The 20,847-nt window shown below is 36.0% G+C and overlaps 1 protein-coding gene across 5 annotated transcripts in view; it reads left to right on the plus strand.

The window, feature by feature from the left end:
• The window catches only part of LOC106177096 (uncharacterized), a 33,203-nt gene extending 12,458 nt beyond the window's left edge, over window positions 1–20,745 (plus strand). Inside the window, exons 1-20 of one of the 5 annotated variants that reach the window (XM_087009785.1) lie at window positions 900–1,820; window positions 3,208–3,299; window positions 3,780–3,900; window positions 4,479–4,550; window positions 5,535–5,840; window positions 7,872–8,004; window positions 8,251–8,456; window positions 9,357–9,580; window positions 9,792–9,975; window positions 10,360–10,430; window positions 11,306–11,558; window positions 12,371–12,504; window positions 13,045–13,234; window positions 13,760–13,915; window positions 14,223–14,408; window positions 16,127–16,208; window positions 17,058–17,115; window positions 17,431–17,571; window positions 17,977–18,063; window positions 18,214–20,745. In XM_087009785.1, coding sequence (XP_086865911.1) covers window positions 3,816–3,900; window positions 4,479–4,550; window positions 5,535–5,840; window positions 7,872–8,004; window positions 8,251–8,456; window positions 9,357–9,580; window positions 9,792–9,975; window positions 10,360–10,430; window positions 11,306–11,558; window positions 12,371–12,504; window positions 13,045–13,234; window positions 13,760–13,915; window positions 14,223–14,408; window positions 16,127–16,208; window positions 17,058–17,115; window positions 17,431–17,571; window positions 17,977–18,063; window positions 18,214–20,085 — 4,440 coding nt within the window. In that variant the 5' untranslated portion in view covers window positions 900–1,820; window positions 3,208–3,299; window positions 3,780–3,815 and the 3' untranslated portion in view covers window positions 20,086–20,745. Of the gene's footprint in view, window positions 1–899; window positions 1,821–3,207; window positions 3,300–3,779; window positions 3,901–4,478; window positions 4,551–5,534; window positions 5,841–7,871; window positions 8,005–8,250; window positions 8,457–8,543; window positions 8,904–9,356; window positions 9,581–9,791; window positions 9,976–10,359; window positions 10,431–11,305; window positions 11,559–12,370; window positions 12,505–13,044; window positions 13,235–13,759; window positions 13,916–14,222; window positions 14,409–16,126; window positions 16,209–17,057; window positions 17,116–17,430; window positions 17,572–17,976; window positions 18,064–18,213 lie in introns of those variants that run through there. The other 4 variants (XM_087009780.1, XM_087009788.1, XM_087009801.1 and 1 more) reach the window with 4 other exon arrangements.
• Window positions 20,746–20,847: the final 102 nt, after the last annotated feature.

Here is a 20,847-nt window from a genome sequence, read left to right on the forward strand (position 1 = left end):
AAGGCGGGAAAGGCAGCTCCAGGCGGCTAAACCTGTGACGTACGAGACTTATGACTTCCAAATATGGATCCAAGCGGACAAAGCTGTGACATGTCACTTCCAAATATGGAAGCACCCCAGGCAAAATTTTGAAGAAGAATGCCCTCAGATTGTTGGTGTTTGTCAGAGTTTAGTAAAAGCGACTCCATCACAAGGTTTATTTAACAAGCTAGCTTTTACGTTGCTCTGACACTCAGGGTAGTTAACAACAGATGAATACAAAGATTTGTATCCTTTCTTTTGCAAGTTGGTTGTTTTTGCACTAGTTATCCCAATTAGTGTGCCTTGTGAAAGGGGATTTAGTTGTATGAACAGAATCCACACAAAATCGAAGAGCAAATTCAGTCCAGAGCATGTGGAGGGGTTATATGTTACTTTTCATAGAAGGGCCAAAACTGAAAGAGTTTAATTTTGGTGTTGCCCTTGCAAAATTTTAAGCTGACAAAAACAGAAGGAAGTAAAAAATAAACTGATAATAAATAACATTTATGACTTTTGTTGTTTATACTGCTTCTAATATCTATTTCAATGTTATTTCAAACTTAAAAATTCTTGACCCCTAAATTTCGAAAAATGACCCCGGTTTTGAAAAAGTGGTGGTCAAAATTACCCTTAAGTGCAAAATCTAGTGGAAACCTTGTATAGACATGCCCTTTAGTGTACATATAGTGATCAAAGGGTTGAGTTTTGTGGACCAATCGACTTCCTTAATGAATCTAGAGGCAACACCATCAAGTATTCTAAGGCAGGCCTGCAGTAGCTAGCAATTTTCAAAGGGGGGGGGGGTCTTTTCCTGAAAAGAGAACCTTTTACCATGAAACCTTTGTGTGTGTGTGTGTGTGTGTGTGTAGATCAAATTTTACCCAGGATGGACCTTTTCTGGGCAAAAAGAGCAGTTCGTTCAAACTCCCTGGCTACTGTCTTATTTAATGACCTTAAGGGGCTAGCTAGTGCCTACGAACTCCTCAGGAACTTGTGCTGAATGCTTCTTATGACTTTTGTATAAACATTTTACTTCTTTAAAACATGTAGGTGGTAACAATTTGATTTCTACCTAATGGACCCCCTAAACAAACAAGTTGTCTAATGGGTCCTAGGTGTAGGTGACTTATTGTGGTTAAACTGCTATTACGTAGTAGTCAGCTAAATGACCTTTTAACAGTCAATCTTAGCTGATCCCTTTGGGCCAAAACTTTTTATTATTTTATTTATTTATTTTTTGTTTGGGTGTGTGTGTGTGTGTGTGTGTGTGTGTGTTAAAAGGGGTCCAGGGCTAAATACAGAGTATTTAAGTTCTGATTGGAACTTGACTTATTAGATGTCTAGTTCAGACATTGATGCTTATATATTTTATTTTAAAGTGAATTGTACTAATGGTATTTGCCCCTCAATATTAAGAGATATATTGATATATTAAATTTGTTTTTGAAATCTTAGGTTTTGTTGTAGGATATGTTAAACATGTTATAACCTCATTACAAGCGTGGCAGAAGAATAAAAATATCAATGATGGCATGCAATAAATGTGCTTGAAGCAATGGTGCATGAAGTCTCTTTAGGGGGTTTTTAGAGCATGTCACAATAGATGCTTTCATGGAAAAAATGGCATAAAGAAGTATCAATATAACCTGACAGCACATATGCAATACTTCCTTATTGTGTCCAAACTATAGAAGAGTCACCTTGATGTAGTGTCCACAAGACAGGTCAGATGTAATACCAGTACAAGCCTGGCAGGTCAGATGTTTTACTACTACAAGGCTGATAGGCATTGTTTTCAGGTAATAAGTATAAGGTAATGAGTTTTTTTGTTTGTGTCACAATACATTAGCTTCTGTTCTCATCAGTTATAAATGAAACAGTGTTTGGCCTAAATTCATGAAGCAGCCACAATAGGTTGCAACACCTGTATGTAACATTGCTATTCAATGAAACAAGTGTAAATGTTAATAACTGTGATGTGCTATATTTCATTTTTTTTTTTTTTTTTTTTTTTTTTGTGTGTGTAAAACCAGTATACAAGGGATATGTATGAAAACTTTACATGTTAATTGTATTCTGCCCAGTAATTAATGTTTTAGCAATTGAAAATAATACTTTTGAGAGGCCAATTAAGCTACATTGCTACTTCATGTAACACAAATTTTTATTTGTCATGAAGGTCAAAAGGCCTGAAAACTGAAGAGCAGATTTTATCTTATCAGATATCTTGTCCTTGTTCACAATACTTATTAACACCTTAATGCAGGGACACTATATGAGGTACATGTCCACATAGTGCTCCTGTATTCCTCCTTTGAGGGGTGTGTTGAACTTTGAGATTGTGATTGTTCGAAGATGAGATTGATAATTAATTTTATTCATTGGAGAAGAGGTCAGCTGATATAACATTTATAGAATATGCTTTAGACATATTGGACACAGTTTCCAACAGTCTCAGTTTGTAATCTTGATATTTTAATATTCTAAAAGTGATAGTGTGATTTGTGAAGGTGCTTCCCTAAATCAAGGTAGGCCAGCCTTTTTATAATGATTTATGATTGTTTTACTCTGTAATTGAACAAACTGTGTCTTTTAAACAATACTGGATTTTGTTGAGTATTTTTCAAGCCTAAGGCAATGTTAGGTCATCTCTATACTGAAAACTGTCTGCATACTGGAGCCAGCTAACCGACTTGGCTTATTGATATTGGTGTCACATCAAGACAATGTTAAACATATCAGGTCATTGTGAGATGACACTATAAAACTGATACTATGCATGAAAGGAAAAAATATGGAACATGTGACAAAGTTTAATGGTGTTCACCTATAGCGTGGGATGGCACATAGAACAATAATCCTTCAAGCAGACTTGAAACTCGACTTGTGACCTTTATTTTTCATATCAGAAAAAGATATGCAGCATAAAGGCACCCTAAATATATGGATGTACTCCACATAGCTGCAAGCTTTAAACTCAGTAGTGGGTTAAGCTATCTCCAAGTCTAAAACTTGAGAAACGATAAGCAATCTCTGCAGTGCAAAGAATATAAAATGAACAGTATGGTATGTTTGACCTGCACTAGACAAGGGCAAAGACCTGACACATTTATAGGTATATACATTGTACCACATGGCATCCATTTTTCTTTTCTTTTCTTTCCTTTCTTTCTTTTTCTTTTTTAGTAATTAATAGGCATTAAATAAAAACTAACATCAAAGCTGAGGAAAAAGGACACACAAGTGAACATGCATTTGTAGGTTTAATTACAAATAAGGTAAGTTTTTTTGCTGTTTATGTTTATCACAGTTTTTTTTACTAGATATGTATATAACTATTATAGGCTTGTTGTATTATGATAGCATAGAACCAATTTTCTTTGGCCAATTATTACTTTCTTGGTATATAAATTGAAGAGAAACTTTTTTTAGTTTTAGTTTTAAAGACATGGGGACAAACCATTTTTAAATATGTAGCAAGTTGGTTTTCAAACTTTAACAATTCATGTTTGATAAATTGTTCAGACAGCTTGCCATATAGCAACTTGCATGTATTTAGTTTTGGTACTTGTCCACATTGAAAAAGAAATGAAAAAATTGTTTCTAATATTTTGTTTGCGCTGAGCAGTATTTATTAAATGTCACTTCAAATAGAATTTGTAATTGTATAAAAGGATACAAAAAATGTTCGTAGTGTTATAAAAAACTTACGGCTAAATATAAATATAAGATATATTTGTTTATATGATGCATTTCAGTGCTTTAAAAACTTTGGAACTTGAGGTGAGCATGAAATGGAAAAGATGACAATATTGCGTGCAGTTCTTCTGATAATAATCAGATTGGCAGTTCAGGTCTTCAATTTGGAAGCAAAAAATGGTAAGTGAATATGAAAATTGAATCATTATCAGCACAAATTTTTAGAATTGATGTACGAGCAGGAATAATTAACCCAAAAGAAAATTACAGGTGAACATAAAAAAGGAATAACCTTTATTTTGTAATGTGTAAATAATGAACTCGTCAACTTTCTGAACTGTGGATGTAACACTGCATTTACTGTAGCTTATAGATTGAAAAAAAGAAGCATGAAAACTATGAGGCCCCTTCGATAGTTTTTATCCAATTGGATTTTTTTCCATTCCATATTTGGGAATACATGTAGAAATCATACTTTAATTGAGAAAGTGGTTATTTATGAGTCAGATAGTTAAAAAAATGGGAACTGTAACTAATGATAATAAGTAGCAAAAGACGAATGCACACACAGCAAAGAAACCACATAAAATATGTGTAATGCACTGATAGAATATCTAATTGACTACTGATATACATGTACCTGTGAATCAAAATTAAATTTCAATACAAATTGATTATCCTCTTTTATATTCATTTATATTATCTTATGATTTTTTTTTCTTTTTTTGCATTGACCCATATATGCTTCATGTTTGCAGTTACTAACCAGCATGAAGCCTGTCTGACTGATCAGTGCTTAAGAGATAATATTTGTTTATTTAACTGTAATGGTAGGTCTGTATTAAGGTGTTGGGTGCTGATACAGCATGCTTTGCTTACCATTTTAAGATTGTGCAATATCAAGATATCGTCAAAGAGTAGCCTTTATTAAACAAATATTTTTCATTACAATTGTAAATGCAATTTTATCAGATCGAAGCAGTTGGACTTTAACTTCCACATTCTGACAGTAAATTAATGTGCCTGTATACTATCAAGAAGTTAAGAAAACAAGTTACTGCTGTCACAACTAAAATAAATTGTCCTGTATGTTGGTTATCTTACATATGGGTCCATTGTCTCCATATCAGCAGAAAGTTGTTGCTTGTTAGCCTACTTACCAATTTCTGAATTTTGTCTGGCTTTAGTTGTCATCTCTTCTTTCAAACTATCATTACATGTGTCTGGTCTCCTAATGTTGTATAAACTGATGATAAATCAAATCAATATGGATGTGATCTGAAGTGCATGTTTTATATCACAAATTTGTCTGAATTTCTATGGTTCTTGTGTCTATGTTTGAAAAAGAAAATAATGTTAAACTGAAACTATCAATATTATGTCACAAACTGCATACTTTGGTGTAGTATTTCTTTTCATCTATTAATTTTTTATCAGGTGGAGGAATGCAGCTTTTTAGTGTTGGGGTAGAAAGTGCTTATATTTTTTACTATTCATTTATAAGCTTTATATTTATCTTTAAATGTTCTTCGAATCCCTAGCTGTAGTCATAGGTTCCCTAGCTGGTTATACTCCCGTTCATTTAAAACAGAGCAATGTAATGGATGTTACTTGAAGTAGTGCAGTATGCATTCTGGTGCTGTAACACATGTCACCTGCATTTGAGCAACTTAAACTTTTTCAGGCAGTAAATAAAATATTGTAAAAATAAATTAATTTATCTTGCATTTTGAAGACAAAAATATGGCAACATTCTACTAAAACGTGCATTTTATCCAGGAATGCCCCTATTCAAACTGTATTGTTTATTCCAGTGTCCATATCTCCAATGGACCCAGTAGTGCTTGTTGGGTCCAACCTTACCATAACATGTGAACTTGCCCCGAGGATGATCCCAGGTTACAATGCCAGTGATGTGGGTCTGTGCTGTGACTGTGACATACCTGAGAAAAGACTGGTCATCAGGGCCAGGGATAGGAACCCCGCTGTGTCCATAGGGGACACACAGGTCAACTTTACTTTGTACAGCTTACCTGATATGTCTGAAGATAAGGCTGGCAAAGTGTGTCTCTGTTTCCTTGGAATATCGCAGTCAAGTAGGACAACTATATTCACAGGGTGTGAGTAAAGTTCGGAATCTGGTTGAAAGGTTCCTGATTTCATTCTTTAAAAATTTTACATAGATATATGTAATATGTTTGAAGTAAACATGTAGCTAGAATATATTATGGCATAAACAACAACAACAACAAAATTTCAAACATGCCTTGATGTGTATAATACGTACCCTTGCTAACCTGTCAAGAATAACATCAACAAAGACATTTTATGTATGGGTCTACCAGATCCTTTTAAATAAAAAGGGTTACTTTGGCAATGCAATTGAGTGTGTGCTAGAAGCTGCAACCAAAGACAAAACATTTTAAATCTGATGATAGAGCTAGGTACCTGTGTTCCTGCAGATGGCACCACCCCAACCATAAAACCTTGTACTCTCTCTCTCTCTCTCTCTCTCTCTCTCTCTCTCTCTCTCTCTCTCTCTCTCTCTCTCTCTCTCTCTCTCACACACACACACACATGAACACACACACACGTGAACACACACACACACATACACACACCCACACACATGAACACACACACACACACACACACATTGGCATTATTGTATGCTTGGACATAATAATGAAAGGATGTGAAACGTGGAGCAAGATCAAAGGATAATCAGCTTAGTGGGAGCTCTTCATGAAACCATGTGCGTTCGGATCACGTGACCTCCCATACAGGTAGCGAGCATATCGTGATTGACGATGACTTTTTGCGTCATTTGGGCAGGTAGTTCGCGATAATGTGAGGCAATCTTTTGGGTGGATGAGACAATAAACTTATAGAGATTAAGTATAAGTACAATTTGTTCTATCAATTTGGAAGCTATGTGAGACTTTGAGATGTTTGTTCATGGAGGAATTCAAAATGCCCTATGTGGTAAAGGCAATCTTGTTTGTTGCCGTAAAATGAGCATTCAAAATTGTATAATTTTAGTGTAGTATACTTGTTTTTAGCTATGATCAGATAGGAAAATATTTCTAGTGTCGAAAATTTCTCTCTGTGTGACAAATTAGCCTGAGATGCAGCAATAATGAAACCTTCAATCGTGTCTTGAATTAAAATGATGCAATTTCTCTCCGATTTCTTAGGCTCGCTGACATTTCTTTTAGGCTGGTATTTTTTGTGCACCTTTTAAATAAAGATGACATCAACACCCTCAATATCGGTTCTCGTTGCAATACGGCAAAACACATACATTTGTGACACACAAAAACGCACCCGGGGTGCTTTTAATATCCTTTTATCAAAGTTGACTTCAACACTACTATGAACTGTATATATATGTTCATTTAACCGGCTATTGTCTGCTCGAAATTGGGAATGTTAATTGATAATTTCTTTACTCTCAATATCAGCTCTCGTTGGAAAATGGCACCACATGAATCGGCCGATACTTTGCTTTTAAACCAGTTATATATCAGCTCTACATAGATCAATACAATCTTGAAAACGATAACAAGTATAGACAAATGCCAGAACCCATTTTAATGGGGTAACTGGAAAAAGATACTAAAAACCCAAAACAAATTTCCACGTGTTGACGTAAGCCTATGGGCTCTCAACTGCAAGATGGCGGCAATGCTGTACCATAGCAACCACTAGGGACTGCGAGAAATTGCGTTATCCATGCAATAGAACAAAAGAAATTCACTGAGGCACAGCGCGCGCTACCTTGATAATACTGTAAACAGTTCAGGTTCCTGTGGAGCTATCATAACAGCTTATCTGAGACAATAGGCGAATGTTTACCCAAACGCACATAGCTTCAAAGGAAGATGCCGCATTTCACGTCCTTTCGTTATTATGTCCAAGTTGTATGTGACATGCCCAACCAACCTCTCTCTCTCCTCCTCCCCCCCCCCCCCCATTTGAAATCTGGAATTTATTCAATTATAATGGTTATAATTCAACTGGATTAATAATAATATTTCAATAGCAAGCACAGCATATTTTTCATGGTTATTTATGATGTTATTGTCACAATAAAACTTTCATTGGGTACATGTATAATAATAATATTAAAAACACTATTTGGTTTTCAGACCCTCCTGACCCCCCTGTCAATTTTACCTGTATATCATATAACCAGCAAAGAATGGTATGTTCCTGGAGTTTACCCAGGCGAAATTATGGAGCTAAAAGCTCAGTGAACACTAGATTGTTATACAGCAAAGAGTGAGTATATGTCATGAAAACTGTAAAGTTCAGCAAACTTGAGAATTGAAAAAATTTCATTTTTACAAATTTAAGCCAGTGCATGGTAGATATAGAGACTTTTAACAATAACCTTATATCAACAGATTTTATCATTCTGTTATTTATCCTCATATAGGAAAAACAGATATTTTTTTATATATAAATCAAATGACAAGACTTATTAAGCATGTGCATTTATTACTTGCGAATGTATACATTGTCTAGAGGGGACAGCCGCTTATATCCCTGTCCCAAAAAACGTAACATCACCAGCCCAGATTCGTCCCCAGGTGGTGCATGTACCTGGACCATGTCATCCAGCAGAAAGGACATGTCAAGAGCCCATGCTTATAAACTGACCCTAGTCACCAGTAGTGAATGTTTTGGAGACATTACTGAGACCATAGATTTGTATACTGATTACCATTTAGGTACTATTTTTACTTCACCCACTATATGGCATATGACAACACTATGGGCACCCTTTTTCTTCTTTACCTTGACATGAAACTGCTTTTGTGATGCTTTGTGGGTCTTTGATAACTTTTCTATGACTATTTTAATATGCATACTAACATGTTTTATATTCCAGATAGAGTATTAAGAACTTGAAACAGCTTTTTTGCTCACTCTTCTCAAATCTCATAAAATTAACAAGTTTTTTATACCTCGATCTGACTTCTTATTCAAACTGATGTCTTTCCATTATATTTTCAGAGACTCCAATGTCAAATCCTGTTCTCTTGTTGAAAATGAAGTCAACTTCATTTGCAACTTCAATAGCTCTTTCAACACGCTTTTTAAATTTTATATGCGAATGCACAATCTCTTTGGAACTGTGTGGACTAACCTTTCAGTATTTGCAGATTACCACATAGGTAGCTATGTTTTTAATTCTTGAGATAAAAGAGATGTAAAATTAATGTTGTTGAGATTGATGTATCAGTCCACTTAAATGCAATGCTATCGCTTTTAAAGGTGGAATTGTTAGTCATTCATATTTATATTATTAGTTAATGTCACATATATACTAGTATCCGTGTCCTGTAAATATAAATTCAAAGGTACAGATTTTCCTTTAAGCCTATAGTAATTAATTTAGTTTTTCAAAAAAAAAAATATAGTTAAACGTGACATTTTTGTCAGTATAAACACATCTTTATAGTTTTAGTCAATCAAAGTTTACTTAAAAATATACCCATTTTGACATGGAATAAGTTAACCCAACCTCCTGTATATGAGCAACAAAATATATCATTCATTCATGAGACATAACTCCATGTATATGTACTAAAATTATACTTCACTTTCCTATACGTTTTCATCTTTAGAGAAACCCAATCCAGTGAGTGACATCAACACCTATATCATCAATAGCACAGCCCTGCAGGTAAATTGGAAACCCCCTAATGAGTTTCCAACAGGGTACCTGGACTGTCTAAGTCAGTCAGGGGTCACGACCTCTGACCCTTCAAGGTGCCACAACTGCCTGGGTGGAAATGGCGGGTTGCTGTATGAAGTCCAGTACAGCTCCATCATTTGGGGCGATGCTGGGGTAGGTGTAGACACCTTTTGCATACCCATAATGGTAGTGTTTAATCCTGTAAAATGTAGTCTCTTATTGGGATATCATGAAAGTTCAAATTTAAAGACATTTGTTCTTTACTTGGAAAGAAGAGGAAAATGTAGCAGAATTTTGCATTTCATTTTGGAGATTGCCATGACTGTTCACTTAAACAAGTACCATCTTGCTTTTAAACATGTAGGCAGTCTTACTTTGCAAACCCAATGTGAACCACATGGAAAATATATCTCTGATCATATCTGGACTGAGGCCCAATTCCGATTATTCCATCACAATAAGAGTGAGGCCAAATGGTGATGGGATAGAAGAGGCTGGCTACTGGAGTGACCAAGCTAGTGTCCAGTCTGAATTGACTTGGGAATCAGGTATCTATCACCAGGGTCATAGCCAGCAATTTCAAAAAGGGGGTTCTTTTTCAGAAAAAGTGGACATTTTACCATGAAACCTAGATAGAATTTACCCAGAGAGAACCCTTTCTGGACAAAAAGGGGGAGTTCTTTCTACCCCCCCCCCCCCCCCCAAACCCCCAGTGGTCAAGGGCCTGTATAAAAGTAGGAGATACTTTTTATTGCCTCGACCTATAATTTCAATTATGAATTTCATATTATAATACGAAGGCTATGAGCTGGAAATGAAAAGTATATAAATAAATGGAGAAGAATCATGTAATATTATGTTTTGAAGATGAAAAGTTTTAACCTTTAACGGGAAGCATTAAATATGTACTATATATTATGTTTCCCCTTTAGTTCCAACAGCTGCTCCAGAAATTGTTGGATTGGTGCAACTAAATGGTGGCAAAGCAGAACTGCTGTGGAAGGTAACTTTTTAGACTGTGTGGTTCTTCATTTGCACTGAAGGTGAAGACTAAGTCATAAATTTGGCTCAATGCAAAATTGAGTTGTATATAAAAAGTTGAAATGCAGGCAGATAGTAATTTAAGTCTGTTTAATCTTTATATCATTATATGTACCAAGTACAGAGTACTGACAGTAATGTCTACAAACCAGTAGGATAACCTCAACTGCCAAACTCTTCATTATTCCTGCATGGACTATAACCACTATAGTTGTTTTATGTCTCCTCCATCTCAGTGTACCACAAACTTTTATGGTCTCATTCATAGCAAGAAAGAAGGCAACAAGGAGTATTGATTGTTTGTGATTTGGCCAAACAAGGCCGGTTTTATTATATAACCCCTCTGTCCTAATCGTTTTAACAATAATAACAATGTAGCAAATTGTTGCCTGTATTAAATGTTATGGCCTTAGGGATAAAAATTATATATCAGATATTCAATAAGACTCATCACCCTAAAAATTATGATGCGACGAGTCAGCAAAAGTTATTATTTATCAACAATTTTGCACAAATTTCATTTGTGGGGTTGCAAAGAGGCCCCCACTATGTCGAATATTCAATAACACTGGTTAGCCTAAGCAGTGATTCAGTATAAGCTACAGTATTGCATCCAATTCAGCTTGTCTGATTGCGAAGGCGAGGCCGATGCATTGCCTATTGCAGGATTCTCAATACAAATCTACATTAGTACCGGCATGACAATGCTGTTAGCGGGTGACCTAACCCCTACTCCCTTTTTTTTTTTTTTTTTTTTTTTTTTTACAAAGGAAGGGGGGAGGTTCAGTTGTTATATCCATATGTAGCTATAGCTTTTATAAATACAACCCTTTTCAGGAGATACCCAGAGAATTGCAGAATGGCCAGATTAGGTCTTTGAATGTAACACTTACAATAGCGAGTGGCAACATTTGTCAGTCTCAGCTGTATGATACTAGTGAATCCGTTCCTCCACTTGGAATCCCGCTGACACCAGTGTACTTGCAAACCAAAAATACAAACCAGTCACTAGGATTACTTCTGAATGCAGCAACATCAGCAGGCTTTGCCAGGAAACCTAGCATGAAGAACATTTACTTGTCAGCAGAAAGTAAGTTTTACACCCACAAAAATGACCCACTTTGACAGTTTTGTCTTATATGTTACATCAACTGTGGATTCAGGACCCCCCCCCCCCCCCCCCGTCCCCAGCTTTACAATCACCCCATGCCAGCCCTTCTTCCCTTCTTGTTCCTGGCCACAGTATGAGTGACACTAGATTGACACATGGTGAACAAGCCAAATTTCAAACCTTGTGCCCTTCATATGACATTAAATATGTCCACTGCTACTTTATGCTTGATTAATTAGCAAAGAAAGGCAATATTTTTATCTTATGGCCCCATCCCCATGCCTTAGCAAAATCCTACTCTCTAATCACAGGGTACGCTAGTCTGTTACAAAATGTTTTGTGGCATCCTGTGATATTTTGAGCAATCATCGGGAATGTGTTTCTCCCCAGACTTAGCCTTTGTATTTGTCAGTGTGGGTGATTTCACAACAAGGTACTGAGTAGTGCACATCCCTATCTCACATAATGCAAGTCAGGCAGGGTCTTAGGGGCCATCATTCAGAATAGATGATCTGATACTAACTGATCCACAGACTAAATATGGCAGACAACACTTCAAAAGCAATCCCGCTGATTCCAGATGGTCTCCCCGCCTCCACGCATGCCATTAAATGGATTAAATCTCAGCTCCGAGTTTAAATTGGTAGGCCCCTGCAAAAATCCTGGGATTGAATGCCTGTGTTCATTTCATAGCTTTCTGTCACTGCAAATGTTCGTATTTGAAGTGTGGTAGTATATGAATTCCTATTCTAGGCAATTTTCTATTAATTATATCCATATCTTATTTCTAGGGGTCTTGAGGCATTTTGTTGCAGAAGTTGATGGCAAAGAGGCTGTTCTAAGCTGGAAAGCACCATTGTTTACCACACCACCAGATACCTACACTCTTGTCTGGTGCAAAGGACTGTATGCAACTCAGTGCGAGGTGAGCTGGACACTTCCCTATAGCCACAAGTCAATGTTTACCACTGGTAGTATCCATGATAATACACTGCATATACCTTATATGGAATAATCTATTGCTTGCATGATTTTGACTTTTAATCTAAATAAAGGGTATCTGTAAGTCACTTCCTGTCAGATCACCTTGAATGTTTCCCATATGCAAACTGACATCTTTTTAAAACCTCTTGTGCCTGCCACTTAACTTCAATTCTCAAGTAACATTCAGAACAAGTTGATTGGCAGACTAACAGATCTGTGGACTAAATATGGCCTACCCACTTGAAAACTTGCTGCATAATCCTCTAATGGACTCTGCATAGATAGCCAGCAGAGATTATGCAGCAAGCTTTCAAGTGGGTTGGCCATTTGTGATTGGTAGATCTGTTGGTCTGTGGATCAGCTTTGGTTTTGAATGCAGCCTTAAGGATCTCCTGTTTGGATTGGTAGTAATCTATAATTATATATATTGATATAATTTTTATTTAGAATTAAATGTTCAATGATCTATACTTAATTTCAGGACAGTCTTCAGACCTTGATCCTGGATGAAAACAGTCTGGGGATCACAGTTAATGAATCTAGGTTCCAATATAACCTAACACTGCCAGAAGCAGCAGAAAATTATATTTTCCTGCTCTCTGCCAATTGGGAAGATGCCTGGGGGTCTATGGAGTACCCAGATTGTCATCACAATTTTAAGTATTATGGAGGTAATTATACATGGATGTCAGCAGTATTTCACTTTGGTTAGTCAAGTACTGATAGGAATGTTTATAATTTGCATTGCATATTGGAGGGGCAATGGTACATTTTATAAAATTGAAAATTTTCTTGGATGTTTCCAGCCCTTTTCTATATCAGTTCAAATGTATGTTGAATATAAATTAATGCACGTTAGGCCTTTTTATATAAAAAAGGGAATTTTTCTGGTCATTTCAGCAGTTATCCTTTCAACACAAAGGTATACCCTATTCAAAGCCATTAAAAAGGTTAACTTCTACATGTATAAACCCCTTCTGGAGTTCTACTTTTCTAACCTATTACCTTTATGAGTGAATTTCACTAGTCTTTATTATGACTTTTACTCAGAAGTTTGAAACTCACAACAAATTTTAGGTATCATAATTCCATGTTATGGTAAAACTTAAATAATTTTGGGAAAACTGGGAAATCAAGTAGTATACTAGTTGTATGCCTTTAGGATTTGTGGTGATGTTGGATCTTTTTTAATCCAGAAGTACCTTCCTATGACAGTGCCTTCCATTTGGAGTCGAGTGAAGACAACATCATTGTTACCTGGAGCCCTCCCAGCTTTGACAGGGAAAGTGGCCATATCATTCAATACACAGTACAGAGTTGTGAAGCTACAAATACCAGCAAATGTCAGTCAGGTATACCATTAATTTTGTTATTTATTTCACTTTGGCAGAAAAAAAACATTTAAACAAGAAATTAACCAAAATCTAATTTCCTTGAATGTATAGCATTTATTTTGCACCATGATATTCATTAAAATTTTTAAAGAAATGTTAAGATCTTAAAGTTAATTACACTCTAAGATACACTTGGGATCAGTAAACAGTATAGATATTTTGCCATTTACCCTTTTTAATTATTTAATTTTTATTTCTGTTTTACATTTTCCCCGTTTCATATGTAATGACACACATAAATAAAAATTAATATTCTTTTATCCAGTCACATTGGTACCTGACTGCCAGTGCAGCTTTCAATCATATGGCTGCAATCCTTCATGGCAAATCCAGATACCTAAGTTAAGGTCCTCCACAAACTACACAGTCAGTCTCAAGGCACATACCAGGTTTCATCAAAGCGTTTTGGCTGTTGACTATGTGACTACCAAACCAGGAATTAGTAATCACGGTAATGTTTTTAAAAGATTTCTGCTGTCACTGTTCTAAAAGTTAAAGGAAAAAGAGAAAAATTATACATGCAACAATAAACAGATTTAATTTACCTTTTTTAAGTGTGTGTCCATGAACGTATTTACACCATATTTGGTGTGTTTGAACCTTTATATGAACAATAACTGAGGCTGCAATATTTCCTCAAACAGAGATATGGCCAGGGACAATTTGGGGGGTTTATCAACCAAAAATTTATCTGAAAAACAGGATAATTTAGATGGGCCTTACAGTTTATACAAGTGTCACCAAATGATTTAGTTTGGTGATATATTATAACCTAAAGATAGGGGATTAAAATGATACACATCATTTTGACTCTCTTTGTTTCCATGGTAACAAACCAAACGTTTTTCTTAGGGCTACGAATCACATGCTTTGAACACCCCCCTTCTATTTTTGTCAATATCTTCATCTTCACAGGTCTTTGGGGTATAGTGTGATCAGGACTAACAGATATATCATTCATTCATTAATCTATTTATATATGAAATAAAAACTAACTGCTGTTCTACAACTTGTCCGTTGTAACAGATAGAACATATATGTCCGGACATATATATATATATATCGGTGCACTCAACTTCAGCTATCTCTTTCAAATTAACAAACAGTCTAAAACGCTGTAGTGTTAGTTGGACTTTTTATTTTCATTTAACCTATTGTAATTTTTTTCTGGTTAAAACATGTATCTAACACATTTTAAAATCATGTGAAATTAATGTACTATCAACATGGCGGAGAGCTTAGACTGTTTCTTTGCATATCTTCCTGAGGGAAAACGCATATCTTGTGGTTTGTACTCTGCCTACAGATGTGAAAAAAATGTAATATACTGAGAAATTGCAACAGAGATATCAACAGTCATCTTTGTAACTTTCATGTGAAGTAAAACAGGGTGAGTTACGAAAACAAATCGATTCTCGTCAGATGTGAATTTTTTTGTCTACAATTGGACATTTTCAAGTATCTTGGGGAATGTGAATGGGTTAGTAACATTTGGGTTAGTAATGAATTAGTAACATCATTGTACAGCAAAATGTTTAAATGAAATTAAATAAATTAATCAAACCCATTGTCTATATAGAAGAGAATGAATCAACTACAATTTTTTGCTATAAAAATGGCCAACTTTATTTTTCAGTACCTGTTTTAATTAATACAGCATGCAGTAATTTTTGAAACTTGATTTGGAGTGACCCATATCTGCCTAATATGTTCATGTGGTTTTATAGCTGAAGATGGAGATATATGCAATTAAAGATGGTAGTGTCAAAATTGGACTATGGGGGGGAGGGGTGTTATTAATGGGCGTGGTTCGCTCAAGCAGGGTCTAATCTGGATTCTACATATATCTGTTGCAAACGAAATGATTGTTTTCAATGTTTGTAAGGTCTAATATTTTTAGGTGTCACCATTTTTGTTTAATTTGCACAAAATATATCATTATTTTACCAAGGTGAAAATGGAGGCTCAAAGAGCCTACATAAGCCATTACCCATAATTAACTCTCTTAAGAAAAGGATATTTTTGGGATTCCTTCCTAATTCATGAATAACTTATCAATGTGCCTCCATACAACTGATTTGGTTGAAATCCACCAACCCCCACCTTGCCACCCTGGGCTGTTTCTCTCATGGACAAGCACTTAAATCCAAATGTTCATTTTCATTCCAGGTCAGCCCATTACTGGCTTTGTCATATTGGGTGCTGTTTTAGCTCTGGGTGTGATAGTGACCATAGCAGTATGTGCAGTTCGGTAAGTAAACTGTTTTTAGGTGCTAGCAGGTTTAAAAACTATACATATATATATCATGTGATTAGAGGCAGTCACCTTATAAAAATTTCTTTCCAGAAAGCAAAATGAATTATTAACGATATTTAAAAAAAAAACAAACAAATTAGCATAAAAATGAAGCAAGATTTTGCAGGAGGAGAGGGGTAAAAAATTATGGTAGTCTTCAGCAAGTATGGTATGGCAATGAATTAAACAAAAAGAATTCATCCACAAATATTTTTCTCTGGTGGTTTTCTTAAGATGTGCTGAATGACAACAATTGTACAACAATACAAATTAACCACATTTTGTATGCCACTTTGGTATTATTTTCTAAGACTGGGTTCCCATACCAAGATTGTTCCATCTGTATCGAAAAATATCTATCAACTAACCGGCTTAAATGTCTGTCACGCCTACTGAATCAGCTAGGGGGTAAAGATAATTACCCCCTTACAGCCTTACCAGGCGTGACAGACATTTAAGCTTGTTAAGTTGATGGCAATTAAGTGAGACTCCCCAAAGAGATAAATTGATCCAAATATCTGTGGGAATTGTCCCTAAGATGACATTTCGAACCGATAAACTTTCACCTAAAAGCAAACCCCACTTCATGCAGATTCTTGCACTTTTAGTAGTCTTGTATAAGGTCAGGCACTGCTGTCAGCCTCTTTTCAGTCTATCCAGGACGATATCCATTACTTAGGCATGTATTGGGTTGCTACAATATGGGTCAAGTGGATTAAATTTTATCACCATCTTTCAGTATGAAAGTATGGTATATGATATGCTTTTTGTTTGAAATATGTGTGAAAAGTACTGCTTTTTCAGGTGGTTGAAATCTTCTATGCAGCCAATAGATATTGATGTCCCAGAAAATCCAGAAAAAGTTAGTACTGTAACAGTTAAACAATTTGCTTTCAAAGTGCCATAATGCATTTTACAATCGAATCTTTATTATTTCCTCATCGATAACATAGTTTTTTTTCCTTGACAGTTATTATATCCAAAATAAATAAATAAATAATCACATGGCCCATCACCCAATTCCCTAATCAGAATGAAAACTAAACGACAATATTTTTTATCATACTCAGTTTGCATGGTGTAACATTATTGAAAAAATACTATTGGGCAACATATTGACTCTGTATTTTATCTACATAAGTATAGTTAATTTTCTTGTAATTTTTTACATCCATAGTTTCAGTACTTTGAAGATATGGACTCCTCCTCGAGTAGCCAGATGGCAGTTAGAAGACAGAGGGACGAAGACCGCATCGCAGGCCAGGAGGATAGTTCAGCCTTGGTACAGCAAGAAAGTCAGGAAAATGTACCCTGCAGAGTAAGGGATTTCTATTAATCCAAGTGATCTTTAAAGCCTCCTCTACACTGGGCGGCGCCCTTTTTTCGTCTTGTAGTATGGTCCTGTTTGAGAGTAAAAAAATAATGATAATAATTTACGCGCCGAAAACTGGCCGGTCATTAAGCATTCATTCTGCCACCAAGGCAATGCTTGTGCCTCCTTATACGACCACAACAATGCCAGTTTCACAAAGTATGCAGAAAGGACACTGTCCAGTGTAAAGGGGGTTTAAAAAGGAGAAAAAAAAAATTTTTTTTTATTAATGATGTAATTCAGATTAGAAGAATTTGATGAAACATATCAATTCACATGGTTTGTTGTGTTTTGTTCTGAAAGATGTGTAAATTGTTTGATTAAACAATAAAAGTCTTCTATTGTTTTCAGGGCTATCATTGGTGTCAGTATCTTTATTTGCACTTGAAATCGAAATTTTGCAGAAGGGCAAGAAGAAAGGAATTGTCTGAATTGAAGGTAATTGTAATTAAAATTACTTAAATATTTTTGTTTTAATGAAAACAACTCTTTATATCATCTTTCAAGTCCACAGTTTGCACAAGTTATTTTTTTTAAATTGAAAACATCTGTCCAGTTAATTTGTCATTATTGTGGTTATCTATCCAGGGACTTGACAGACAGGACACCGTCCAAAGTGATGACAGTGGTTTGCCTCAATCCCCCACACCTCAATTCCTGAACAATACCTCTGATCCTGACCTGCCATTTGAGCAGCCACCACGGCCCATCTTGGACAACCAGGCACACCAACCTCCCTCTGGTGACACATCACATAGACATTCCTCTGCTGAGCTGGTGCTGAGATGCCCAACAGAAGACTTAGAAATTAATGCCAGTCACAGATGTGATAGTATAGGTTTGCAAATAACTAAACCTGCTGGTGATTTTACAGAGAGTGCAGAGGGTGAAGGAACCCTTGCTGGTCAAGGGAACAATCTCAGTAACCCTTGTAGCAGTGATGAGTGTTTGAATAGCAGTTACACACAGTTTGCTCTGGCAGAAACCCCCATGTTTTCTTCAGTGGAGACATTACCCGAGAGCCATAGTAGTAGTCAAGAATTTGTTTCACAGGAGGATTTGAGAAAATCTTTGACTAGAAACCTTGTAGCTGATGGTACATGTATATGTAGTCCTAACTCCATTGCATTGCCATTGACAACGTCATCATCTACAGATAGTTGTATTCCTCTTGTGACAACAGAGAATCCTAATTCCAAAGATGTTTCCATAGTTTGCCGCACAGATGGGTATGTGCCAAATCTCTCTTTAACATCTCCTGAACCAGGGTCTGTAAAGTATGCAAAATTTGAAAAGGATAGTACATGTAGTGACCCTAGTGATAAGTATGGAAAGTTGGGTACACCAAATGCATCAAATGATTACGTTCGAGTTGCATGCAACCAGACAAAACGTCCTTCCCATACTGGGTCCAGTCGGCAGCATAACAGGCAGATAGATTCAAAACAAACTGAACCTAACATTTACTTTTCAAAACCTGCTGGCTCTTCGGGCTACTGGTCATTTTCAGAGATGGGGGATCAAAGTGCAACACCCCCATCATCATCACCACCACCAGTTGGGAAGGCTGAGACTTCAGACAGTATGCAATGTGTGCCTAGCATTAGACTGGGGGCTGATAGACAAATGGCAGAGTGCTCCAGCTCTGATGGATATGTGAGTTCAGATGAGATGGGGCATGTTGGCTTTGGCAGTGCAACACAGGGGGAGCTTTCACCTTTTCCTGCTCAGGCAGAGCACAGAGTAAATTGTGACATTGCTCCTACATATGCAGGTGAATTGTCAAACGTACCTGGGATTGCAGTAGATGACTATGTGACAAAAGACACTTTGCTGCAGTTGTGTGGAAATCAGGGGGAAATTTTCCACACGGACACCAAAGGTAGCACAAATTTGTTAAATGCACAAAAGGACACCAAGAACATTAGAAATGGTCAAGATGATGATGTTGATTCAGCACTAGGCTGTGCTTTAAATGACCAGTCCTCCTCCAGTGACCCATATGTGACTGCCAGTGTGTTCCAAAGGACTGGGGGCAATAGGAGTGAGGACTTTGTAGGTACACATGAACATGCTCCGTGTGTGACAGAAAATGACTGGCCAGTTGATGTTTCTGGTAATGATCCTCAACCTGCAGACAAATCAGATGTTAGTGACTATGTTGCTACAGTATTTTCTCCAAACCAAGAGACTTTTGAAAATGGTTATGTATCGGTAAGCATTCCTCAAGAGGCATCCATCAAGGAAGACATTCCAAAAGATTTTAGATGCAATGCCATATCAGCAGCTGGTCCTCTGAATGGCAATTATCTCTGTTCAGATGCTTCACACACATCTGATAAAGAAACCTCGCAAACTTCAGCAACCCCAGAACTTGGATCTTTTACCAAAGGTGTTAATAGTGGCGTTGAAAATGTCGGCAGTACCTCTTCTCCACTACAGTCTGGTTATGTACTCTAGCACAACTGTGCTCAGCTAATCAACATTGAAATTAATGTCCTTCTTGTGTTCTATTCTGTCTCATGTTCTAAATAATGTCACAATATTTAGTCATTAGTTGAATGTTCCTGATTCAGAACATATATTGTGTGTGTTTTAAGACAAAGATTTTCTCTGCATATCTGTATATATGTCACATATACTAGATATCATTTACATGTATGTATATATGTAAAAATATTATGTTACTGTTATGATCTTAATGACCGTGCTTTGGAATTGTGTAAGTTATACTCTCATACATGTATAACTCTACTTCTGGAGTTCTGATATTTTTGATACACATTTAGTCTACTTAAAAAAACATTAGTTTATGTTTGTACAAAGTGGCAAAATTATTTGTTTGTGTCTGTGTAGGCTTTCAGTGACTCGTTATGTATTTTAACTTCATGTCAACGAAAGTTGAAAATTTGCTGTATTACTCTAAAAAAATGTCAACTGAACAATACACTTATCTTAGACTAGTATTTTGAAAATTTTAAACTAATTAGAAAGAAGAGAAGTTTTTACTTAATAATTACTTAATCCTGTTGAATATTTCTTACACCAGCTGGACAACTGCTGTAATACTTCCTCATATATGAATAAAAATGACAAATGAATAAAAATTTTAATGCATTATTATAATAATGGCTTCGTTTATTTTACCTACCAAACTGCCTTTAGATGTACATGAAAGTTTTTATCTTGACATATAACATATATAATATAATGTAATCATAT

This window comes from Lingula anatina, chromosome 1 (assembly GCF_051362555.1).
Source record: "Lingula anatina isolate TDL-2025a chromosome 1, LinAna3.0, whole genome shotgun sequence".
NCBI classification, from domain to species: domain Eukaryota; kingdom Metazoa; phylum Brachiopoda; class Lingulata; order Lingulida; family Lingulidae; genus Lingula; species Lingula anatina.